At 38.7% G+C, this 27190-nt stretch overlaps 2 protein-coding genes across 4 annotated transcripts; both read right to left on the bottom strand.

The window, feature by feature from the left end:
* Nucleotides 1–13424: 13424 nt before the first annotated feature.
* On the bottom strand, nt 13425–23027 carry LOC105391250 (gamma-interferon-inducible lysosomal thiol reductase-like). Its single transcript, XM_011562712.3, has 5 exons — nt 22709–23027; nt 22461–22516; nt 22179–22358; nt 15721–15996; nt 13425–15314 (listed from the first exon to the last, which is right to left on the bottom strand). The coding sequence occupies exons 1-5, from the start codon at nt 22788–22790 to the stop codon at nt 15084–15086; spliced, it is 825 nt and encodes a 274-aa protein (XP_011561014.3). The 5' UTR covers nt 22791–23027; the 3' UTR covers nt 13425–15083.
* A 545-nt stretch (nt 23028–23572) lies between these two features.
* LOC105391249 (GILT-like protein 2) lies at nt 23573–26038 on the bottom strand. Of its 3 annotated transcripts, none has more exons than XM_048633328.1 (6): nt 25888–26038; nt 25630–25682; nt 25413–25553; nt 24921–25031; nt 24724–24798; nt 23573–23968 (listed from the first exon to the last, which is right to left on the bottom strand). In XM_048633328.1, exons 1-6 carry the CDS (start codon nt 25958–25960, stop codon nt 23675–23677), a joined length of 747 nt encoding a protein of 248 aa, XP_048489285.1. In that variant the 5' UTR covers nt 25961–26038; the 3' UTR covers nt 23573–23674. The 3 variants fall into 3 exon arrangements, with proteins under 3 accessions (XP_048489285.1, XP_048489284.1, XP_048489283.1); XM_048633327.1 differs by lacking the exon at nt 24724–24798 and adding an exon at nt 24605–24679; XM_048633326.1 differs by lacking the exon at nt 24724–24798 and having other exon boundaries at nt 24846–25031.
* Nucleotides 26039–27190: the final 1152 nt, after the last annotated feature.

The following is a 27190-nucleotide window of genomic DNA, read 5'->3' as shown; positions in this document are numbered from 1 at the left end:
AATCCTTTAATGCCTTTTAAGATTATTGATTGTTCTGGAACTAATAATATAGCCATGTTGCCTCACTGGCCCATAAAATTGTATAAAAATATGAATATTATAAAGCTGTCGAGTTCCGAATACTATAAATGGTTTTAAGCGGGTCGTAGGCGGTGGATGGCCATGAGCGGCGCTTGCGCGAGCCCTGGCCGCACCTCGATCATTGCAGTATTCATATCATGGAGAAATTACACGTGTTTATTGAGCAATAAACATTTAACAGCTTATTAGCTGGGTATCATAAAATCTAGGGTCAGAGATTATTGACTGTTGCTTTCAGTACGTATGTATCCCTTGATTTTGGCATGAGTGCGAGCGGGCGGGCGTCCTGTGGTATCAGTGGGGCGACGGTCGGCCCGGCGGGGTGAACGCTCGCGCCGAGTCGACGACACCACATCACCACGATAATTACTGTCGGCTGCGGGTCCCGCGCTGCCCCGCGCTGCTCCACACATCGTACCAACCTGGGTATGATAACTGAAAATGACCAGCAGTGTCAGCTACTAATCCAGTCGTTATTGGATGAACCTACCTAATTAAGTAAGTCTATCATAAATATGTGGCCATGGAGGTATCCCCAGAACTTAAAATTCAGCAATTCATGAGCTTCCTCTTTCCTTCTCCAATTTTTTTTTTTAAGAATATGTGCATCCATATCTAACGATGCCCATTTCTTTTGTTATAGTCGTACCCTAGATAAACAATGTTATTGTTTGAGTCAATGACACATAACATTGCTGATAGTGATAAACGTAGAGATACAGTCATTCAGTCATACCGAGTAACACTTGCTTAATTAGGTACCTACGTTCATTTATAATAGCCATTATTCACTTATCTAGCTATTTAATGGCCGTCCATGATTCACTAGCCAGAGTTTACAAAAGCATTATGAAAACAAGTGAATATTAGGTACTAGCTTCCACGTTAGTTTACTAATTTCATGTGATCTATAACAACTTTACAATACCCATGTTTCTGCTTGCTGTTCCAAGTAATGCGAAGTCAAAGGACTAGATTATGGTTGCGACTAGGTATACGACCTCAGTGCTTTCTCGAACCCTCCGCATTAGCGTCGTCCTGTCCTTGACCTCCCCCGGGTCTTTAAACTTGTTTACTCTTCAGCTAGTCTGGAGCAATTTTCGTTCATACATTTCTTTCGACTAGTTTAATTTGGTACTTGTTCATTTTTCCCAAGGACAGGTTTGGTTATGGCGGTCGTCTGTTTTCTTTGAAGCGCCACCTGCGTGGAGCCAGCTGTCCCTCACGCAACAGGTCCAACTAAATGATGTATCACGCACGCAACCTGCGTGTGTAAAGGACCTGTCTTTGTGTCTCGGTGCACTAACTACTGCACCTACGACTCAAATAGCATGAGCTCGATAATTATTATCGTCCGTCTGAGCTGTAACACAAGTAAGCCCTTCCATCTGCCTTAAACAAGTCTCAACATAATTAGCATCTACATCTATGTTTGTCGGTCTGTGTCGGTAAAGAATTAATAATCATATTAATCCATCCGGGAAATCCCGTCTGGACAATCTAAACATGATTTCTATTAGAGTGTTGATCGTGTGATAAACTGAAACTTTAATTTTCTAATCATACCGAAATATACACAAAAGCCTAAAACTATGTTTTTTTGTTAGCCGCATGAGGAAGCGATGTGGCGTGACCAGCGGCGGCCGTGGCCGCTGTTGTCGTCAGCAAGGTGACACGATTCATATTTTATGGCAGGCATCCCTGAACTACATTATGATGCCATAGGCAGGCTTACTTTAGCTACTAGTAAAACGAGTGCTATTTCATGAAGACTCTGATGTAGTCTTTGTAAGTAAAGTACTTACTACGTTTGACATGTGGTCCTGAACTTTGGATGATCATGCCCACAAGAAAATGCCACATCCACATGCCCATGTGAAATTAAAAACTGATAATATTTATTGAAATCTACCGGCACCCTGTTTAACTATGTTCATCATCACCTCCTCAGAAATAACCTATAGGTCAAGTAGTAGGTAAATTTAAATATTAATTAGGTAAGTACTTACATTAATAAAAGCTAAATATCAGACAAAACGAGACTGTTGGAAGTTGGACAGACTTTTAACTGTGTTTTAATTGAAACTGAAAAATACTGAAAATAAAAGGCATGTTAATTAGCCGTTAGTCTGGCCGGAGGGTTTATTTGAAATGGATCTTAATGAGTTATGGCTTCCCTTATGGTTGGTTTCTTTTCGTCTTTATTAGTGGTATGGTAAGGCATAATAATTAATTATGTATAAGTATTGTCTCGAACAACAATTTTATTTTTACTTCACCATCAGCGGGAGAAACCTGCAATAACACTTTTATGCAATCTTTGCTAGGCATATTCATAAAATAAGTATCACAATAATATAAGAATCTCATAATATGACCCTTGTTATTCACTTGACCACATTTGTTACGCATGAAGAGGTTGTCTTTTTGTGGACGCATTTCTTTTGATATGTAAGCACGTTATTTGCTGGTCGGGCGTATCCATTCAGCCGGCGTATGGGGATAATGGAACTCGCATCCAAAGGGATTTAAATAACACGGCGAGAGGGGCCGGGAGGGCCGTGTTTGCTATCACGTCCGCTGTCCAGCTCCAGGAGGGTCACACTAACATACGAAAATTATGACGGAGCGCTGCTGCTGCTGCGGCAACTTCAACCCTATCTCGTAGTATTTAACTTTCCGATTGCATAATGACAGCTCCCGTTCGTACGGTTTTAGTCGAGCTAGATTAGCCTTCCGGTCTATACTACACGTACCTATGTCTGCTTACGTGACTCACTTTCATGTATGTGTAAACTGTAAACAAACGTACTTTTGCCGTACAGATATTGGAAACAGGGAATATGTACTGGATAAATACAAGGTAAATTGCGATAATGATAAAGAAAGCACACGGAATATGAAATCGTCGATCGTGAAACGTATACTTTCTTTTCGTTATACACGATTTAGATTCAACACAATCGTCCGATTGAAAGTTTAAGATGATTGCCCGATTAAAAACAATTAACGGTTAAGTGGCGATGTTGTTTGATTAAAAAAAGTCCTCTTAACCTAGATAGAGTTGGTGGGTCGATGGCAGCGAGCGGAGCGAGGTGGTCGCCGCGCGCTGGAGCGCAACCACTCACAACTTCATAAACAAATTAACTTAAAACAAACCATTAACAAACACAGTGCAAGCATGCTTCTGCGAATGTTTTGCAACTAGGAACTTTAGGTCAGACGGCGACTAACTTTCCTGGTAGTTGAATCCATAATATTGTTATCAGTTGGTTTTTCAGAATGCTACAGGATAAATTTTATTGAAACTTCTTGTCGGGCATTGTGTGATTTTTTATTTACAATTAAATATATGTGAATTAACTCACATTTAAGCATAATAACTATAAGTACATGACTATACTGAATGACAACTATTGTAGGTCACTGTCTCTGCAAGCCCTCGATGTAACTCAGCCTTTAGATTGGAAGTGGTAAGTAAATACAATGGTTTTTCCATTGAAATAACATACCGATGATGCGTTCATCTAAAGTATTCGAATGATGATTTGGTACATTAATGCAGATAATATTAGATGATTTGCATTCATCGCATCAGTAAACAAATACACAATACTTATAGCATAGCAATGATTGTGTTCGAATCGAGTAATTTAAATTATCCAAGCACCTACAAGTGCATTAGTCTGTCTGTACCCAATCGACAGTGCATGTAAAACTAAAGGCAGTGTAATGATCTCCTTGGCCCACAGAGTGCAGTTGGCAGTGTGGAGCCGCGGGCTGGCTGCTGGCCACTGTTGCGACACGCTGGCCGTGACACAGAGAATGGCCATTATTTGTCGAAACGTGCCACCGAAACAGCGGCGCCACTGCACACTCGTTTTGATAAACGACCAGCCTATTTAAATGGCCGCCGGTATAACTTCAGCGTTTGTTTATTTAATAGGTACGATTTGTCATAATAATGGACAAAGATACAACTTAAAGTAGTGAACTACAGCGATAACTCAGTTTCCTTTGTTTTAATATTTTCCTACAGAATTAAGTAATTTTGTTTTCAAATAAGTACTTAAGATAATGACTGACTAGGAAGGTTAGTAAATGACTCCATCTAGCCGAAGGATCCTGTTTAGTATTCTTTATGTACCAAGTAAGAAGCTAATCAGTTTCCAAGGCATGTACAGCCACATGCCAGTGTAATAGCATGACATCAATTATCTGCAACCTAGAAGCAGGAAGCTTTATAGGTAAGCAAGTACCTACTATAAAAAAACAAAGAACCTTTATATAGTTGACGCGACGATTTCATAATTTCCATCATAAAATATAGTGATAATATCTATGTTTTTGTTCCTTGATTCATGTAGGTACGCTTCATTCACAAGGTAGACGTAACTACAGATTTTTACGTAGTAGTTTTATAACTGACTACATTTTTTTATATGACAAAGAAACAATCATTTCAGGGTAATCCTGTGATAACGTATGGTTTGATGGTACCACAGACATCAACCCGCTATGAAACAGCCAATCGGTAAAGAACATTCGTCACAGAAGTACTGTAACTGTCACTTATTTTAAATTTTAATTCTCGGTAAGTATAACCTTGGTTCAAACAAAATTATCGTATCACTGTCGAACTCTCACAACACTAGCATAGAGCAAGGTGGTTGACCCCTGAGTAGGAATTTTGGTTTGATATTGACTTATCACTTACTGATAGTGTGACCTACTTTAAAGGATTCCTTTCCTGATGAGTTAATTGAAGATATACTTACCTAACCATACATATACAACACTTGTATAATAATATTGTTACGTTACATTTTAATATTAGTGTAAGTAAGTATGAATTATTCATAATGAAATTGTTTTCTATATGTACATAAGTACTTCACAGTTTAAAGTAATAATGAACATAATCAATGTATCATACGACTCAAAGATATCCTGAAGGATCTAGGATCTTTCTTCAGGTTGAAGATTTTTCTTGAAACTGACTTACTTAGGCACTGTATCATCTACCTTAGTAACAATAGCTAAGCTCTAGATAGGAACACAAAATTCGTTACTTTTTAAGTATTTAATATCCCTTCGTGTTTTACTAGATAAGTACTTACAGTTACCAATGAGAGGCACAGCAGCGGAAGCCACGTACCTACGGCGGGTATCGGAGGTGGGATTATCGCAGGAAGCGATGGTCACCAGTTGGCAGCCATTAGACAAAGTTGTTTACGTGCCGGGCGGCGCGCGATAAATTGAATGTGGGTCGGCGAGCGCATGTCCTGCCGGTACTTTGTTATTACATGTGTGATTCATGTTTCATTCATTTTCTTTGCCTACCTTACTTATAAAAGGTTATATTTATCTCAAAAACTATCTCATATTCAAAAAATCATCAAGGGAACAAAACCATAGTAACATAAAATCATCGGTAATAAACGCAGCAACTGAGATTTATCGTCGCAATTTGCATTAAACGAACTAATTCAAATTAAGTTCGCCATGTCTAAATTAGCCCTATACTGTACACAATGTTATGTATTTAGTATTATTACATCCGGAGTCCGGAGGGCGGCTGGCCCGCTTGCTTGCATCCTATGCTAACAAGGGGTCAGAGGCTGACTCGTTTATATTTCCATGATTTATAATGATGGACCAGTGTACTTATCGTCTGGGCGACCCGGTGACGTCGGTTCTTCACCCCACATACATGTAAGTTTATAATATTGTACTGTACCTAGAAAGTAACATAATAAGTGTTTTTTTTATGTGTTAAAGGTAAGTACCTACATGTCTATATTATAAGGTATGTAAATTACTTACACATACATATACGTATGTATGTAGTTCAAAAACTGTACTTATTTTAAATATGGTTTCAGAATTTTCCTTAACTGGCTGTGGATCAACTGTTTGTAGCTGTGAGTAGTAAGTAATAATAAAGTACTATAGAATATAATATTATGTTCTAGTATAGTGTTGGTAGGTACTGTACCTACACGTGTTGCTTGCTACGCCACATCCCGAGTTATTTTGAGTATTGAATCCACGACCGCTACTCTCAGTTCTAAATCAGACCATGGATTATTCCGCATCATAAGTGGCTCAATATAGATTCTTAAAGCTTAGAGCTTATTTTTTAAATTTAAAAATGATATTTAAAAGTTAAAGTAGATTCGACGTAATTATGGGCGAAATAGTAGATAAATCAGTTGTAATTATTTTTATTCAAAATATCACAAAAATTACTGCAGGTGTTCGCTACAAACCTAGATAAAAATTACATATACCTTCCTAAACCGAATCCAGTGAAACTTTTAAAGAGAAATATCTACAACACTGAAGTCAAACAATAAATTTGAATCGATATTATAATGGTACCTACATCTTTATGATTTACAAGAATCGCAATAAAAGTGAACGATGAGTGATATATATTTTATGCAATCTGCAATAGCAAACAGGAGTGTGATTTATGTAACGTGATGTTATTGCGCGCTCTGATATTCTTATCGGGGCTTGATTAATGCTTCCATAGCATGAACTACACATGCAGTATGTCAAGTATGTGACACTGCAAATTGGAGCTAATTACTTTCTAGAAGTAGGTATATATAGGTATACGTACCTACCCATTTCGGTACACTGACTTACTTATGTTCTGATCCTTGAACTAATTTTTATCGAGATTCGTGATCAACTGTCCAGTCGTCCATTCAGTACTTGCGTGGTCGTGATTGAATTTCGGAAGCCCTTCAGTGATACGAAATCAGTAAATCGAATATCTGTAGTTCTTGAAATTTATCAGCATCTTGGTTATCTACAATAGTTTTTATTACAGTCTCTTTGTTGGAATCACAAGTGAGAAGTATTATCTTATTCTTATTACGTACACCATTTTCCACCTTCGTAGAAGTAGAGGTATTATGATATTATGACAAGTAAAGTTCACTCTAGCAAACTAAAAACTCGAATTAGGAGTGCTAATCACGACTCTTTCTACTTCCAAAAAAATGGCGATTGTAAGGCAGATTTGGTTCTTTCTTTTCTTCTAGAGCTAGAGTAACCCCCTGGCTGCTTAGTTGGGCATGTTTAGCCGGAGTGGTGCTATAGGAGTGCTAACAGACGCTCCCCGGATGCTCAGGCCGGCCGTCTCGTACGTGCGGCGATTCGCAAATACGCCTCTTCACATGCCATTCAAAAACGATTGCCTGTTTGTGTAACTTTAGTCTTATTTATCAGTCTGGTAGAGATTGAAAAAGGATACTGTTTTACCCGATGAACCTATTTTAGAATAGGCATTATTGTCCATAGATCAAATGTTTCTTACCTTAGTAATTCCTTCTTTTCGACTGATTCTATAGTCTCCCGTTTTTCTCATTTGCAGAATTGAATCGTCTCTAAGAGTGGGTGCTGGTTATGTTTGTCAATGATTCCTAAGACTTTCGTTACGTATCTGCTATGGACAGCATATTTTGGGGTACGCATTATTATAAGTTGAGAACGAATGTATTGTCCACGAAGTAATCCCTACTGTCCAACTGACTCTACATCTCACGCTTTTCTCATTTCCAGTAAATAAATCGTGTCTCCATAAGTATATGGTATGTTTGTTGATGATTCTGAAGACTTTCCTTGCGTATCTGCTATTGGCATGCGAGAGTCGGTGGAGCGGGTGACGGCTCCAGCAGTGAGCGTTTGTTTGTTTCTTGCTCGGATTCCTCCACACCGCCGCCGCCGCCGCCGCCGCCGCTCGCGAACTCTTTACCGTTGTTTTATTACTGTTACTGCACTTCTCAGTATTGATTGACCGCCTAAATTAACGCACTCCTTCTGGGTCAATAAGGTGCAACAAGTAACAGTACCTATTCAATGGAAATAAAATGATGTCGAGTGTAGAGACTCTGAAATAAATCGATAGGGTGTACTTAGATTTAAATTAAGTGGAATAATGTAGCAATGGGTCGATAACTTATTACATAATTCCATATTTTTTTAATCAGTCTAAATAATATTCCATCCTACTTCAGTCAGGATCTGACAATCAGGTTGTTGATGACGAATGACGATGGTGATGACTATCGCTATGATAGTGCACCGAGCAATGAAACAGTGGAAATACGATTCAGAAACATGAGCCATACAGGGCCATACCTAGGTGTTGCGAGGCTGCGAATTCTATTGACTCATCAGGTGCGATGCAATGCCACCGTGTATAATGTATGCACGCACCGTGGGCCGTGTCATGCCGGTGTTGCTGTGGACCGGCGTGATATCATTGTGTGACCGTTGCACCGGCGCGCGGCATTCATCGGCATTGACTAATGCCAGCTAATTGATGAGCTATTTTAGAAGGAACATACGTTTCTGTGGTGTTTCAAATTTACAGACGTATAGATAGTATGTTGGTAGGCAGGTACTGGTGGTATTTTTACAATTAAGTAATAGTAAGTAAGTACTTATTACAGATTATTTAAACCTACCTCAATGTCTGCGATAAAATTATTTAACCAGATAAAAAAATCTAAACTATAGCCAACTAACCAGTTTTTGAGACGCTAGCCAATGGCGAGTCGTTTAGAATGCGTAAGCGCATCAGTGAGTCAGCACAGAGTTGTGACGTCACCACGCAGGCGCGTCCGCTTCCCCGACAATACCGACCCATTTATTGATTGATTCTTTTGAATCTCTGATTTTGTTACTGTTACTGTATGCAGGGAGGGGTATGTAAGAGGGAGACAAAAGGCAAATAAATAAATAACAATATTTTGTATGGCTACAACAGTTTCTGTTTAGCTAATCGGATTGGATTTTACTTGCATTTGCAGAGAGTAGAGCTGTTAAGAGTTAGATATCTACAGAATACATTTATTGTACCTAGGCAGGCCAGCATTTATTTCAGTTTTTAATTACGTGTACGTTTGGTGACCTACCCACGGCCACGTTTGTAAATATTATAATTCTAATAAGTAGAAACTTCTGACCTTTCCACATCCGACCCAGTTAGTTTACATTGCGTGTTCATTCCGTATTCATATTTGAACATCCTGAATGTATTGCGTTATCACTGTTTAGATCTTCATGCTTTTTGTAGGCATTGTACATTATATGTATATCTTGTATCTATATTTTATATGGCGAGCTATTAACAGAAATTACAAAACTAATATTGAAAAGTATCAATTTTGTAAGTTTATAGTTGCTTACTTGTTCATGTTCAACACAGAAATCAGCTCATAAAATATATCTATGGTGGGCATGGTGGCGAGCAAATTTTTCCGTATTTGGCATTTAAGGGGGGCTATTATGCATCAGAGCTCATGTGAAACACTTTTTGAAGGAAATCATCAGGTAGGAACCTGCGTTCTAGATGTGTGAACCCACCAACCAACAGCGGAGCAGCAAAGCGTGGTGGGAAATGGTATTATACATAAACATAACAAAGGTTTCATTTCCATTCCAGTGAATCAGGTCACCCAGGCACCCTGTGTCTACACCCCCGCAATTAAGACTGGAATGGAACTATAGTTTATGCTATACCGCCTCCTACATATTTATTATATCTTCTACGGTTAGTGTCTTAGTATAAAAGTCAAGTTGCGAACAGAAACAATTAATGCTATAGCATTTACGTATAAGCACACTATGTGGGTTGTATTGAAAAGTGCTCTAAATTTATTTACACGTAAATTCTAGTGTACTTTTTAAATATTCATGTAACGTCTTGGAATTCGTGGACTATTGATAACGATAAGGTTCTAGATAAGATAATAGCTTTGGTTACCATTCGATACCGGTGCAGTTTATATCGCTTATAAATTGATTTGGTGCCTATTAGTTGAAATTAAACATTTATGACTAAAAGGCATCTAAATTTTGATTCTGAAAATCAAAATAGAGCCGTTGGCCCAAGATATAGCCGGTAAAATTATTATTAGTAAGTAATTAAAGTCAGCAATAAATCAAATAAATAATTACAGCATAGATCGTAAACAGTGCATATAAATTTTTCTCATGAGAAACACCCTTACTTCTAATAAAATTATTGGAATTGGCTAAAAGTACCTAATCTAATTACTGTTTTGGATGATTTATGATTTTGCATGCATAAGGACCTCCTTATTTTTTTCATGTAAGTATGGAAGTTTGAAATGTGGGCCAGCACAAAACGTACCTTGCGCCGCCGCCGCCGCCGCCGCCGCCATGCGTGGACGTCCGCGTCAACAAGCCAGCGGCAACGGGGCTACTCACGCTTCACGAAATACAACATTCTGTAGAGCTGTCATGCAATTGGTACGTTTAATACAACGACATAGAGTCGTGGTTAGCTAAGCCTCGTTGAAAACTATTGTGAAGCTAGAGTAGACCCACGGCTCGGAGCAGCGAGCGGCGAGTGCCGCTGGCACTGGAAAGCGTTATTTATCGTCATTTCATGAATTCAGCCGACATTAATTGGATCCAGTTACACAGAGTTGCAAATGCTGTGTTGCGTTTTGATGATTTCAGGATTAATAATATGTGTGACGCGGTGTTTGTGCAATGAATCATAGATTTGCGGGGATACGGCTCGGTGAATAAAGGACTTTGAACTACAGATAGAGAGCAGCAATATAGTACTTATTTATAGGCTTTATAACTATATATTATTATGGTCTGGATAACTGCTCAATATGACTAGAAGGTCCTGTTTAAAAAACTGTAGGAATTTCTCCATCAACAACCATTTTCGATAGTCTCAGATGCCATAGTAGTTTTGCATGCCTTTAATCAGCCGCGACCGGTGGAAATATTTGATTATTTCATTCATCAGTGACATTAGTGAGTCGCATGGTACTCATGATAGCATGGTACATGCAGCTACCTACTGTCTGTATAGTGTCTAGGCTACTTGCCAAGTCTAGTTTCTAGACTTGCGTCGTCACCACGTCGCCGCTCGCCAGCATACAACCCCAACCCCTCAGATGTGTATCGTTTACGTTATTTTTTGTGTATAAATTTTATAATAAATAAGTAAACTGTTAGGTTATGCCGTAGCACTAAATATTTTATAAATATACTTACCTAAGTAGGTAGCTATATTGTGGCACAAGTTTGCTTTATTCAATTATTAGCTGACCTCATAAAATAGTAAATATATTCATAAAAAGTAATACGGTAAGTACTTAACCTTCACATTCTCCACAAATAGCGCGGTTCTACTCGAAGAAACATCGACAGGGCTGAGACATGGCTGTTACTAGAGCCACTATATCAAAGATAGTGCAGTTTTGGCAAAGTATCAAATTGCCAAAAGAGAGACTGCTTTGCGATATCGATTTTGCTACTTTCACTCAACAATTCCTTCTTGTAGTATGAATATGATATATATTTGTAAGCAGCTCACATTTCCGACATGTTTTCGTGGAGCAGTCAGAAGTGGGGTAATGTGCTACAATGGATGCAAATGCTCACTTTCGGAGTATGATCGTGCTGTCGGCACATTAGCACATCAATTAGAGGAGCTCTGCGGATATTATACTGCTGCGGCAAACAGCTATATTCTGGACATTACAACCGCTACAATTTGCATTGTAATTTTATGTTTCACACCTATCAAAGTGGTATACGTAACTGGAATTACGAAAACCTTATTTTTTGTTAGGTGTACTTTTTATACATATTATTTATACCTATGACACCAAACGAACGGAACTGAACACACGAAAAAAAGGCAGATCTTTACACAGAGTTCATAAATGTTACCATAACAATAACAAACCTACCTACTTAAAGCGTAAAATTTCATATTCAAGACAATGTGATGCATAAAAGAACAGAGGAGCCGAGGCAATAATGGAGCAGCGTCGTTTCGCTTCCCAGAATAGTGTCCTGCGCATGCGCACGGTATGGTCCACATTTACATAACAAAACGCAGGCCTTGGCCTTCGCGCAGCCTCGCAGCATCATCGCGGCGCATCGCTGGCCAGGGGGTCACTCTATATGACGAAAATCTAAGTTTCGGAGCGGTGCTGCGTGAGCCGCGACTCTATCTCATTGTATTAAACGTGCCGATTGCCGGGCTCTCGTTCGTTCGATTTTCAGCTTGGTAGAGTAACCCTCCTGGACTATATCACGAATATCGCGATGGGAAATATACACAGAACCTATGTATTTCCGCAAGATTTGATTGCTGTGGCCTAACAAACGTGTTTTTTTTTACAAAAATGTTTGGCTGGTTTTTAAAGAGTTAAAAATTAAGTGTAGTTAGAGGTAAATAAACATAGCAACTTCTGATTTATAATTTTGATACACATGTATTTGTTGAACAAAATGTAAAAAATATATAAAATATATGTACTTTTTGAATTGATCCAACATATCAGACAGAATCATAACTGAAAATACAGAAATCATCGATAGATAACTTATCATCGCCCGATATCATCTACCTACTGTAGGAACCTACTGAATTTTAGATTGAATACTATTATAAGTACTTGAATTCAATTTTGGATATCCTACTGATTTATATCATGATTTGTCGAGTTATTCCGACAGATATAAAGTTAAAAACAATAAGTATTATTAATAAAAAGTTAGGTAAAAAATAAAGCATGACTTGTCATGACGGCATCGTAGCTTAAATTAGGCGGTAGTGAAGCTGCTTCCAAATCTAGGGGCCGCGGGTTTGAATATCGCCCAGGGCAAACATCCGTGTGATGAGCACTTGTGTTTGCCTTGTGTCTGGTTGTCGTTTATCTATTTAATATGTATCTATCTGTGTAGATATATCAGCTGTCCGACATCCATAACACAGGTTCTGTTCTGCCTAGCTTGGGGTCGGATGGCCGTGTGTGAGACGTCCCCACATACTTATGAAATTTTATAAAACATAAATCTCCTGTAGTACTTACTTATACTTATTCCTATATGTCCAGCAGTAACAGTCAAACAGTAGACCTACAAAACCAAGATTTAATACTCACAAGCATCAGTATAACTCTTTACTCTACACTACATAAGTACACACAGGTGGGTTATTTCAGCAACATGAACCCACTCGAAACGCCGCCTGGCGGCAGTAGCACGCAACGCTTGTCAAAGCATGTTATTATTTTTAATGTCCACAACTCCACACTGAATTACTGCCACTACCTAGGTAGAATATACACACAAAGTAACAAAAAAATATAGGCACTATTTAGTTACTTATTTACTTATATTGCTCATTAGAGATGCTGGTGTAATGACGTAAGAAGATTAATGGTATTATTACATTACTAATCACAGCACATGCATGAAGGTAGTTAAGTACCTACATATTATTATGTACTTCAGTACTTACTGAGAAACAGTGATTTAGGACTAAAGATAAACATGACAGTTTATAGAATGGCCTCACTCGTTCCCAACTTTATAGTTATCGGTTTTAAAACTTTTATGGTCAGTCAGAATTGTTTCTGAGTCATGTAGAGAGAATATTTCAAATATTTAGGTACCGCGAGACTGACTCATGAATCTCAAGATATTGAATGTGCAATGTTTTTTATACTATAAATTAACTTTTTTTTTAATAACAAAAATGGTCATAAATAACTGTGATGTTAAGAATAGTTCAGATGATCGTTTCCGAACTGAACTGCGCCTGCATCAATAAAAAGTCCCATTTACTATATGCATCTTATATGCAGGTAGATACACTACGTAAGTACATGGGACGAGTTTGCAGAAGCCTGGGCAATTACATATTGGTTAATTTCAACTAGCAACAGACTACAGACGTACAGACCCACAGTATGCGTTACACAGCAGCTTCGGTTTTCAGTAGTTTAACTTTACTTACTGAAACAGTCTGATATAAGTATTTCAGTCAAGTACCGACAAAGTACCTCAGCTAAGTACTTAGGTTCAAAAGTTAGATAAGTACGCTTTTGGTTTGTATGCAATATTTGGTTTGTATGTAAGTATATTACATTTTAATTTGGACTACTGAATGGTGTAGTGGTGTGGACCCTGACTACTATTCTGAAGAGACCGACGTTCGCCAAGTTCAATTATTAAAATTATCTTAAAAGTAGTTATATACAAAGTAGATGTAAGTATATTATTATACATACATGTCTTTTGGTCGTCGGTTTCAAAACATCTTAAATATGTACGAGCGCTGCTTCTCACGCACGCAAGTGTAATGGCAATCACAAATAGGATAGGAGCGAGCTTATGAACTTCAAGTGTTCTTTAGAAACTGTCCAATTAGGGTACAAAGCTGTAGCCAGCATTAGCAGGGTGCGAGTCGAGCCCGGAACAATAACGGGAGGTATTGTTGGCAAGTGTCCCGGCGCGGCAGTGTGCGAGCCACGCCATGTGGCGGGAATGCCCCAGGGAGGTCACTCTAGCTGACGAAAAACCAGTATCGGAACCCTGCTGCGTTAACCGCTACTCTGTCTCGTTGATTGTAACGTACCGATTGCATGACAACTCTCGTTTGTTAGATTCTTAATCTAGAGTAACCCTCCATAGAGGCGAGTCTGCAGACCGACCGCCGCCCGGCAGAACAATAGCTTCGGCCTTACGGCCATTCGCTGCGGGATTTCGGCTGTTTGAATACACGACACAGGATATTGCCTCGGGCCGTGACACATATGAATACCGCCACACGGCAGCTCCTCTCAGCTCGCAATCGAGGTAAACACTGAAAATCTATTACCGACAAACTGAAGACATTTCGTAGCGGAGAGGAAAACGATAAGTCTTTGTGTGGTTTAAAGCAATGAGTATAATAATAGGAATAGAAGGAAAAATTTCAAAAATTCCATGAGGTTAATGTGTGAATTTTATAATAATACTTGTAGTTGTAGAGTGTACTCACATAGTTTTAAACATTACAAGATTTTGTTTTGCTAGAATTTTTCAACGTTGGGTGCTAGTGTTTTATAGTCTCGGTAAATCCTTTGAATAAAATACCATCAACAGAGGAATCACAACTAGATTCATATCCTATCAATGTATTTGCATTGAGATCATAAATGCTGCCAGCACGCATCAGGCTTAGGTTGAAGCTTCGAGCAAATACTCGCCAGTAAATAGGGCTCGGAGGGAGCACCGTCGACCAGCACATAGGGCAGGTACGGAGGCCCGAGCCTCCTGGTGTCCCCCGCATGAGACAGTAGCAGTGAAGACCCACGCCGTCCCGCGGCGCAAGCAAATATCCTAGACCTCTGCGCCTGAGAGAGCCGCATGTGTATATTGCACTGAAAATAACAATGGAGTTAGTAAAACTTTTGATTTCGTCCCTTAGCGCTTGGCGCGCGACCAAATGCGAGATTGCAGTTGCAGCTAATGCCGGTACCCACCAACTTTATGCTACAAGGGATAATTAGGCTCTACGATCATGCTTAGTGTAGGTATGGGTTCATACTTGAACTATTATTAATCATAGTTACATCACAATGTTAAAAACACTACGTTTACTACAAATACATGATTACTTGGAATACTACCCCTACAGTAACCGATGAAGATAGACTACTATTTTTCTACGCCTTTGAGCGGTCAGTCGCCTCATGACAAGTTCCTCATCGCCGCAAGAACATCAAGCATGTAAAAATTTCCTTCAGAAGAGCCAATACTAATTTAATAGCAAGTATAGATGCTGACCTGTTGGAAAGCCCTGGCCTGATCGTGCCAGCTCGGCCGGTAGCCCGTGGCGTCCATCAGACAGGCGGCGTACAGCGCCACCTTCGCGTCATCCCACAGCGCCTCGCCTGGCACCACCTGCGCATCACCCGGTAACCCCTGCGCCTGCGCATTACTCGTCACTATCTGCGCCTGCGCCGTATCTCGCAGTATCTCGGAGGCGCACGCGTGCAGCTTGTTGCCAAAACACTCCAGCGCGCCGTGCTGGCAACGGAACTGGGGACGGCTTTTGTGCCACTGTGATGTTGATAAATTGATTAATTTCCTTTTTATGCGTTCACAGGGTGTTGCTAAAGTGGTAAGTATGGAATTTGTGAAAAAAGAACTCCCCATAGTAAAAAGTCACGTGATCACTGAGATAAAGAGAGAAAAAACTACTTATGGAAGAAAAAAACTCGATTTAAAAAAATCTACGAATTAGAATGGCCCCATGTCCTTTCGTATAGCTTTACCTGTATAGCTTGACGAAGCTTTTTTTTTTTTCGTCTGGCAACCCTGGCGAATAGCTGTCTACGAAACAGCTGCTTAGTTTTAAATATTTTTTATTGATTAAATACTAGTTAATTAGCTTAAAATTAGTGTAATTGTATCGATGTATTTAAAATAAGTGTGTAACAAGTGAAGTTTGAGCCTCAAGACAAGTTTTTAACCAAATTGATGAGGTTGAAATTGGAATCACCTATAACCTGTCAAACTTCAAATTTCCAACGAATTATCAGGCGAGTATTGTGTAAAATTATCTAGTTTTCCCTCCCTTTAGCCTTTATACTTAGTTTAAATTAAGATATTCTAACTTTCTTTGCCGTTTTACTTTCCTTTTCTTTCTAATAAGTAGGTATTTATCTTAGTTTTTTAGTTATTTATTTCTCTTCTCAATCTCATCTTTACTATTTAAAACCTAGTAACTTAGTTTATCCTAAACTAAACTGTAGTCTCCCTGTCCCGTCTCATTGTTTAATTTCAAATTTTACCACAATACATAGGATCAAATTGTTCAAACAACATTTTATAAGTAAACTTTTTATTTAGAAATATTCCCTTCTAACATTACCTGCTCCCCATCCCTGTAGTCTAGTAGGTAGTCCTGGTTTAGGAGTTTAGGAATAGGGAATTAAATCCTTCTATGACTTGTGTGCTCGGTTCACTTGACTTATATGTGGAAGTGAATTTGAATGCCTGTACTTGTTACATAGATAACTAACAAAACATCCTTTTATTAGACTAGTCAAAAAATAACTAAATTAGGTATTTTTAGCTTACTCAAAGTATTATATTATTATTTAGAAAATAATAACCATTCATTAGTGAAAATCAGTTACAATTTGAATTCTACTACTACCAAATTGCTTATAAATTATCAGTAACTTCATGAATAAACATTTGTTCTGTAACTAAAACCCTGAAAAATAAGCCCTATCTGGTGCTCTGACTATTCACCCCATATCCTATACCGATATACTACCGTAGCACCCCGTGTTTTTTCAGACAAAACCAAGATGATGTCCCGAAGCAAGGCACATACCCGTGACCTGGAACTCCGGCTGAGGACAGCCCTGGAGGACCTCAAAGCATCCCGTGAACTGACCGACCAACTCATGAAGGAACGGGATGAAAATGAAATGGAATTTGAGTGCATCTTAAAAAAGAACACAGTGCTAAAAAACCAATTAGTAGAACAGGATATCCAGTACCAAGATCTGCAAGGCAAGTGTGATGAGCTCAATGGTCTACTGAGGTCATACCAGCAGTGCCAGAACATCCATGAAGCTACTCTGTCGCAAATCCACAGCCTGGAACAACAGCTGGCTGAGGCCAACGGAGAGCTCCAAAGACGGAATGAAGAGCAAGAGCGGGATGAAAATGATAAAACCATCGCTTTGTATGAGGAACTGATCAACTCACAATGTAAAGCAGTACCTACCATAGACCTCACTACACCTTGCAAAGAACCCTGCGAACACAAAGTGACACCCAAGATTATCGGTGCGAATAAACTGAAAAAATACTGTAAAATCAACAGATCTATAAAGAGATGTCAACATACTTTGAGAAAGTTACAAAAACCAATGAAATCTATAAAAGAAGAAAATGTTAGACTTGGACTACTGGTCCTTAAGTATGAGAAGGATATTTTAGTCCATAGGCAGGACCTTTCGGAATGCAACAGCTACTACGAGATGAACATGGCAATGTTGCAGCGCAGACTGGTCAACTTAGAGTCTGCCCTAAATAGTACCCGTACGCCATACTCTGGGGATAAAACCACCAGTCCCCAGATGTCGGCACCTCTTTCGGGGTTCAACCAGAGTGCTTCACCTGAACAGCACCAGCAGCCAGCAGACAGTGTCCTACCAACTGACACTCAGCTACATCAGCTGCCATCTGCCTGCCCCCCTGATGAGATTCAGCCACCTACTACAACCTGCAACAACGAGCCCGCCGTCGCGACGAGTAGTGTCCTACTAACTGACACTCAGCTGCCACCAGCCTGCACTCTTCATGTGAACGAGCCAGCTAGTACAGCCTGCAACGACGAGCCAGCTACTACAGTCTGCAACGACGAGCCAGCCGTCCCGACGAGCAGCCCGTCACCGTGCGACCGGTCCGAGATTGCCCTGTCTTCAACACCGAGTACCTGCCTGCTTCGAGAAGCTCCTTATGAGACAATTGTCTTCTCAGATAAGCTAGGTAGCAAAATGGGTCACATGTTAAATGACTATCTTAAACAAAAAGTCATTAATATATGTATGCCAGGGGCTTCTTATAACCAAATTGTAGATAGAATTTTGTCAGGACAATACAGTGCAAACACTACATTAGTATTGTTAATTGGAAACAGCTTAGATGTGACAGAAAATGACTTAATAAGATGCTATGACGCCCTTTCTACCATGGAAATCAAGAAAACGATAATCTGTGCCTTTCCCTATTCCGCTTCACGGTCTCATAAGCAGAACACTCAGATACATGAGTTAAATATGTTGATATTTAACATGACATTTGGTCATAGGGAACAGATGATGTATTTCGATACAAATAAATTTATTCACAATTTTATTTTGACCAAGAGTACATTATATGTACCTAAGTTTTATAAGCGACAGATAGCTAAATTGTTAGCTTACAATATTTATGACCCTGTTATAAGTAGTATAACAGAAGTAGGACCAACTGATACGATAGTTAGTAGTAATACTAATGTAAATTTAAACTGCCATGCACGACAAGAGATGAGCAACTGAGAGTTGTACACCAGAATATTCAGGGGCTTTCTCGCAAACTTCTAATGCTAGAGTTATTTTTAGAACAATACGACATAGACATAATTTGTATTACTGAGCATCACCTTAAAAATGATGACATGAATTTTAATGTAAAAAATTACAATGTTATTAGCTCATTTAATAGGAAATCGTTAGACAAAGGAGGATCATTAATATTTGTAAAGAAAAATTTAAAATGTAAGGATAGGAAAGATATTGTAAAATTATCGGTCGAAAGAATAGCTGAACTAGCTTGTGTTGAGATGGACAAGTATATAATTTTAAGCGTGTACAGGCCCCCCTCTTCTGACTATAAAGTATTTGAGAAAGTGATGGAGGATAGTCTTACCATCTTATCTAAGAGCTCAAAACAGGTGGTCGTGGTGGGAGATTTTAATATTGATTTATTAGTTGAGACTTCTATGAAATGTTGTATAATTAATTTGTTCAAGTCATATAATTTAAGTAATGTCTTCCTGGAACCTACCAGAATTACTCCCACCTCAGCCACTTGTATTGACAATATTTACTGTAATTGTGATTTTACTAATCATTCTGTAATCAATTGTTTACCATCCGACCACAGTGGGCAAATTATTACGTTTCCTTGTACTTTTGAACGTAAGTCAGCCACTTTCAAGTTCAGACCAGTAACATCATACAGAATTGATAAGTTTAAATCTCGATTGAACAGTAAACTTGGCTACTGTAGAAGCTCTGAAAGAAATCCCAATGATGCATTTAAGGAAATATTTCAAGGTTTGTCTCAAGAATTTGAAAACGTGTTCACTAAGAAAGAAGTAGATGTTAATTGTAAACTAAGTCTTAATGACTGGGCAACATCGGGAATTTATAAGAGCAGACGTAAATTATATGATCTCTATGAACAGCGTACATTTACTCATGACGATAACTTTAAAGATTATGTAAAGAAATATACAAAGATATTCAAAGCCGTTTGCCACCAAGCTAAATCAGATTATATAAATAGAAAGATTAAAAACTCTAATAACAAGATTAAAACCGTATGGAATATCATTAATACTGAAACCGGGAAGAATAAACCACGTGATTTAAATTTTGAACTTAAAATTAATGATAAAATTGTTTCATCTAGTGAAGAAGTGGCTTCCGTCTTTGAAGATTTTTTCCGTAGTATACCGATAGCTACAACTGAGAACCTTGATTCATCTTGCGCTGAAGCTGAACGTTTGCTAAGAGGGAATGCACCGCCTTGCGATCTCGACTTTCAATTTCATGGTATAAATACACAGACCATAATTACCACTTATAAAGAATTAAATTTAAAAATGACAGAAGATTTATGGGGCATGTCCGTTAAAGTTATTAGTCATGTTATTGATATCCTAGCACCCCACTTGGCTAATCTTTTTAACACATGCATTGAGGTCGGTGTATTCCCCGATTTGATGAAACTTAGTAAACTAATACCGCTTTTTAAATCTGGTGAGAAAAATGATCCCAATAATTTTAGGCCTGTATCAGTTTTGCCAGTACTGAGTAAAATATTTGAAAAAATTATGCTGCATCAAATGCTTTCGCACTTTAGTATTCACGGCCTTCTCCATAACCAACAGTTCGGTTTCACCAAAGGTCGATCTACAACTGACGCTGGTGTCGCGTTGGTCAAACACATATTTAGTGCTTGGGAGGAACGTCTTGATGCTGTGGGTGTATTTTGCGATCTATCGAAAGCATTTGATTGTGTGGATCATGCCACTCTACTTATGAAACTTAAATATTATGGGCTAACTGGCAAAGCTCTTACATTATTGGAATCATACTTGAGCAACAGAACTCAACTAGTTGACATAAATGGAGTGCGTTCGGCTGGCTGTCCTGTCAGTATGGGTGTTCCCCAAGGCTCGATTTTAGGACCATTCTTGTTTCTTGTATATGTTAACGATTTACCGTTTTTGGTAGATAAATTATGTGAGATAGTACTGTTTGCTGATGATACTTCACTTATATTTAAGTTGAAGCGACAAGAAGTCAATTTTGACAATGCAAACAGTACTCTTTCCATAGTTGCTAATTGGTTCACTGTAAATAATTTAGCTCTTAACTCCAAGAAAACAAAATGTATTAAATTCACTTTGCCTAATGTAAGACAAGTAGAGACATATTTGACATTGAATAACGATAAGCTAGAGTTAGTAAATGAAACGGTATTCCTGGGTATTACAATTGACTCAAAGTTGCAATGGGGACCCCATATTGAGAGGATAAGCGGTAGATTGAGTTCTGCAGCTTATGCGGTTAGAACCATTAGACAGTTAACAGATGTAGATACAGCCAGGCTTGTGTATTTTAGTTATTTTCATAGTGTTATGTCTTACGGAATTCTATTGTGGGGACGAGCGGCTGACATTAATCAAATCTTTGTTCTGCAAAAACGAGCAATTCGAGCCATATATGTATTAGGGTCTAGAATTTCATTAAGAGATACGTTTAAGGAAATAGGTATACTAACTGTTCCATGCCAATATATCTATGAAAATATTATGTATGTTCGTAAAAACTTAAATTCATTTAGTAAAGTAGGAGCCACTCACGGTATTGAGACCAGAAACAAAAATAAGTTGCTTTTCCCCACACTCAGACTTTCGAAAACAAACACATCATTCATGGGGAACTGTATACGTTTTTATAATAAATTATCAAATGAAGCAATAAACCTTACTGAGCAAAAATTTAAGAATTATGTTAAAGCTACATTATGTAGTAAAGCTTACTATAGTATAAATGATTATTTAAACGACAAAAACGCGTGGTCTTGTCCACCTCAGCTAAGGCTATTGAAAAAATGAAATGGATATAGATACTTAAGTAAAATTGTAGGTACTAGATATAAGTAAAAATTGTAATAGATTATAAGGAAAAAGTTGAAAAGATGCTCGAGGAGTTTCTTTCGCCATTTCTTTCCTTCTCAATGACGGGGCCTTTGTGAAATGGTGGTAGATGACTATCGACAAATAATTGTAAAATTTTACGTCGATTAAACCATTTGAATTTGAATTTGAAGCTATGATTCTCTTATTACAAGGTTTCTTATTTCTTTACCAGAGTCACTAGTGATTAATGTTTGTAATGTTAAGATTTATACTGAATGTACGTAGATTAATTTAAGCTTACCTTAATTTCAGCGAAGCCAAACGGAATTAAATGTATTTTCAAATGTTCAGAGAGTCTTTCAGCAATGGGTTTCAGCTGGTTTCTGAAAAACTGGATGCTGCCCGGACACAGTGTTTCGTAATAAACTTTTATTTCCACTACTGAAGAGCTTGCTACTGAAATATTGTTGGTAAAGTTTTCCTGAAAAAGTGTAAATAAGTAAAAAGTAAGTAAGTAATAGGTAAGGACTTATTTATATAGTTTAAGCTTTTACTTTAACAACATCAAATACACATATTATACCTGTGGTGAAGAATGCGTTTTCAATAATTCCTGTAAGTTCCTAGAGCTTGGTAAACCTGAAAATAAAAGCTCGTATATAAAGTCGTACAGTTATACTATCGGTCCCTTTTGTAAGATATAACATAACGCTACTTATTGGACCTACAAAGATGTATAAATACAGGTACTTACCAGAATAGTATAAAAAAAACGTAAATAATTAATTGCTTTTCTCGAACCCAATTCAAAAATAACGCCAATTTACTTACCATATTTCCTTCCTTGTGAACCACATAACTGGAACGAATATAGAAAAATAATAACAAATATTTTTAATTTCATTGAAACCATGCCGAACTAGGTATTTAATTATAAGAGATTTTTCACAAAGTTCAATACACTACTTAGTTGAAGTAAGAATATCTAGTGATCAAATATAAATGAAAATAAATTACCTATATCCGAAAAAGTAAACGATAGTGTAAGTTATTGTTAACCTATGTAATCTAATGTTATCTTGAGAATGAGACTGGCTAAGTGAAAATTTGTCTCAAATACAGTTTTCAGGTCCCGTAGAACTCTGACCGCTTATTTAATTTGGGTATATAAGTATAATTTCACGTAAGTATATTGTTTAGTTTGTAGGTATTTATAGTTAATTAATAAATTCTTTAGTACACTTGACCCTATCTGAACATAAATATTCTTCCACCTAAAGGTTGTCTTGAAAAAATCGCTTTTAGTGATAAGACCGCCTTTTTTGTACCTATGTGTTAATATTTAAGCTTTGTATAATTTATTCATGTGTACAAATAAAGAATATTCTATCTATCTATCTAATTTGAAACATAAACAGCAATCTTTAAGTATACACGTTGTATAGGTTCATAAACTGCAGTTTTTGCGAGTATATTAAACTTTTTTTGTTAATTTCGTTTCTAATTTTTTACTGACGTAGACTTGTTAATTCGTATCTACCGTTTTAATATTCTTACCACTGAATTCTAAACAAGTCGACAGTCATTGCTCTTTGTGTTTAATTCCTAGATCTTTAAAAGCTAATAATAACCGCGGCGATGGAACGTTTTTTTAAAAATAGAATCTATTTCTGGGTGCAATATTGAAATCAAGACGACGGATTAAATTATATTGTGAATAAAAAAACATGATTTTAAAAGCGTACAACGGCAGCTTATACAATATATATATTTTTAATACAAAATGTCAATTACTCTCTAGCTAGCGCAGCCGGCATACCGGGCGTAGCCACCTCCACTGCCACCACGCTCGAGCAACTCGCGCGCATACGCCCGGCACTCCCGCGGCGGCGCCACAAACGCGTCGCACACGACCTTCAGCAGGTCCGAGCAGTCAGGGTCCAGCACCTTGTTGTTGATCAGCACGTAGGGCACGTAGTCGTAGCCCACCTTCCCGCTCTCCTCCCCGTAGTGTTCCAGCAGCTGCGTGCCGCGGTCTGAGGTGGCGCAGTGCTTGATGGGAGCCGTGTCGAAGCCCATCGCTTTGCCGCACTGGAAATTTGGAGATGGAAAGTTTCAGAAGATTTTGATTGCAGTGTAACGCGAGTTATGAAATGAATGGTTTAATTTAACCTTGACCCCAAGCGCCTGTGCAGTGTTGCTACTGACTGACCCAGCTCGCAAGCGCTTCATGGTGCATGACATCATAGAAGCAATAGACTCTTTACAAGAGGTCAAACACTAGGGCATTGTTCTGCAGTGCCTATTCAACACAATGTCCATATCCACAAGCGTCTAGCTGGACTTGAAACTTCCGCCAGAATAATTACCTATATATAAGACAACGATAATCGGATAAGTGGAGATAGGGCCCAGACATCATCCAGTCCAGCAACCTAGCATGCAGCTTGTTCCCCAACACTGACCACATCTAGAGCCTGGTCGTCGGAGCCCCGACCGGCCTGTGTCCATCATGCACGCGTTGACCAGCAGCGCCTGCGAGTGGTTCCGCACCAGCTTGTTGCCGTAGCACTCTACACCCACCACATCTAGAACCTGGTCGTCGGAGCCGCGGCCAGCCTGCGAGGGGTCCATCATACACGCGGTGACCAGCAGCTTGTAGCCGTAGCACTCTGCACTCACCACATCTAGAGTCTGGTCGTCGGAGCCGTAGCACTCTACACTCACCACATCTAGAGCCTGGTCGTCGGAGCCCCGACCAGCCTGCGAGGGGTCCATCATGCACGCGTTGACCAACAGCGCCTGCGAGTGGTCCAGCAGATTGTAGCGATAAACTCTACACTCACCACATCTAAAGCCTGGTCGTCGGAGCCTCTTCCGACCTGCGAGGGGTCCATCATGCACGCGTTGACCAGCAGCGCCTGCGAGTGGTTCCGCAGCAGCTTGTAGCCATACACTCCACACTCACCACATCTAGAGCCTGGTCATCGGAGCCGCGGCCGGCCTGTGAGGGGTCCATCATGCACGCGTTGACCAGCAGCGCCTGCGAGTGGTTCCGCAGCAGGTCCAGCGCGCACGCGTGCAGCTTGTTGCCGTAGCACTCGGCCGGCCCGTGCTGGCACGTGAATGTCGGCTTGCCGTCGTGCTCCTCCGTCTGGAATAGGGGTTAAGTCACATTAAACCTTAGGTATACAGCAGACTAAGTTCAAATATTTTATTGGTTTTGGACGTTAATTCCATATCATAAAGTCAAAATATGATGGTCATAAATATTGCCCAGAGCCTTGAAAATGGTTAAGTACTTATATAAAGTTATACTAATTGCATACGTGTGAACACGATTGGGCTCGAAGTAGTTGTGGCAGAAGCCACCACCAGATTTGTTCCATCGCCATTTGTACGCTTATTTCGCCCTGGTTTTCATTTTACCTTAAGGTAACATTATGCATAGATACTCAAGGGACACACTGGCACATACAGTAGTCAGGGATCGATCTTGTGTTATAATTAAATTTCCAATAATATACCTACATACCTTAGCATTACCATAAGGGAATGTCTGTATGTCGAGGTGGTCCGTGAGTGTCCTCATCACAGGCACCAGCTGTTCGCTGTCGAAGCGTCGGCAGTCCGGGCACAAGCATTCGTAGTATATTTTTATTGATACTTTTTCAGTCTGAAAGTATTTTTTTATTAGTTACAGAGGAGTACCTAGGTGTGTTTACAAAATCAGTATAAAAGTTGGTTTTTACCTCGTCTTCTAATCCTTCATAGCTATAGTAGTCCAAACCATTCTGTAATTGATCTGCAAATAAAACGTATATTTCTTAAATATAGGAGGTAATGATGTGAAACCATAATAACTGCGGAAATACTAGCGATCTGAACACTGAGGCGTATACATATTATAATGTAGCTGTGAAACAGTTGTACAAATCAGGCCAGTAAATACGAATTTTCATTTATAAAAATCTCCTTTAGATATTTATGCTATCAACGTACTAACTCACCTAAAACTTGCGGAGCAGCATCCAATGACAGAATTAATTTGATAACAAACAAGTATATTGCTAAATTAGACATTAGAACTAATTCGTTACTACTGTTATTATTGATAACAAAAACTATCTTTGCCCTTAATACGAGTATGCGTGTTGGTTGAAGTCGATCCTACACTGGACTGTGGACCATTCATTTCAAATTAAGTTAATAGCTATACATTTATGTTTAGAATTGTTATCTGTTCTGATTAATGCGTCCGTTTCATCATCATAATGGTCTCGTTGGAGAAATGATATACGCAAGGATAGCTCTTAAAATTTGCTTATTTCTTACATTTCAGTATGCTTATTTTAAGTATTCGTATTAACGTTCGTAGCTACCCAAAGTACCTATTCGTATATCGTTAGAAAAAATAAATTGAAATATAATCGTTAAAATTATATTACTCTAGCTATAAAAGATGTAAAATAAGGTACAGTAAGCCGATAGAGGGTGAGTAAAGGCAGTCTGGCCAACTTTTTTTCTACGATATTAGAACGGGTTCCGCTCATCTCGCATAATCATTCTTGACCAAAACTCATTTCGCATAACTCGTATGGTCTAAACTTTTTCGGCCGAACCATCACTTTGCCAAGACTTATGTGGCATAAGGCTCGTTTCGTCTGAAACTCTTTAGGCACAATCTTTAAACACCTAAGTTTCGTTTGCTCAAATTTATGTTCGTCTATACATATGTATAATCTTGTTTCTCCTAATGTTATCTAATAAATAATATATGAAGTATGTAGTAAATGTACAAATTGTGGTATTTTTCTCCTACATCCCGAAAATCACGATATTGTATGATCAAAAAATCGAAAGTTAACGACCAATATAATTATTACAAACCCCATGAGATCGAAACCTAAAAATAGGTGCGACGACGAGCAAAGCGAGGAGGAGCGTGTTAGGTGCACATATTCATCAAAACCAAAGCGGAGCGCAGCGAAGCGGAGCGGAGCGTTTTCCAAACAGCGGAAACAATACAAGGCACCAGTTTGCGCTATGTAGGGAGACGCTCCGTCAAAGTTAAAGCCAAACGAATATTATTACTTTGTATAAACCTATGCCATAGCATTATTAGGCTATTCAAGATTTGGCCATACCATTATTAGGCTAAACAATGTTATGCGAAATAACTTTTTACTAAACGAGATTTATGCCATGCGATTTTCGGCGTAACGAGACTTTGACCAAACGTTACTATGCAATACGAGATTAGGCAAATAAATCTTATGCCAAAAAAGGTAGAACCTTGAATGACTACCTATA

The sequence above is a fragment of the Plutella xylostella genome, chromosome 5 (genome assembly GCF_932276165.1).
Source record: "Plutella xylostella chromosome 5, ilPluXylo3.1, whole genome shotgun sequence".
Lineage (NCBI taxonomy): Eukaryota > Metazoa > Arthropoda > Insecta > Lepidoptera > Plutellidae > Plutella > Plutella xylostella.
The sequence above is the reverse complement of the archived record's forward strand: the minus strand, read 5'-3'. Positions and strand labels throughout refer to the sequence as shown.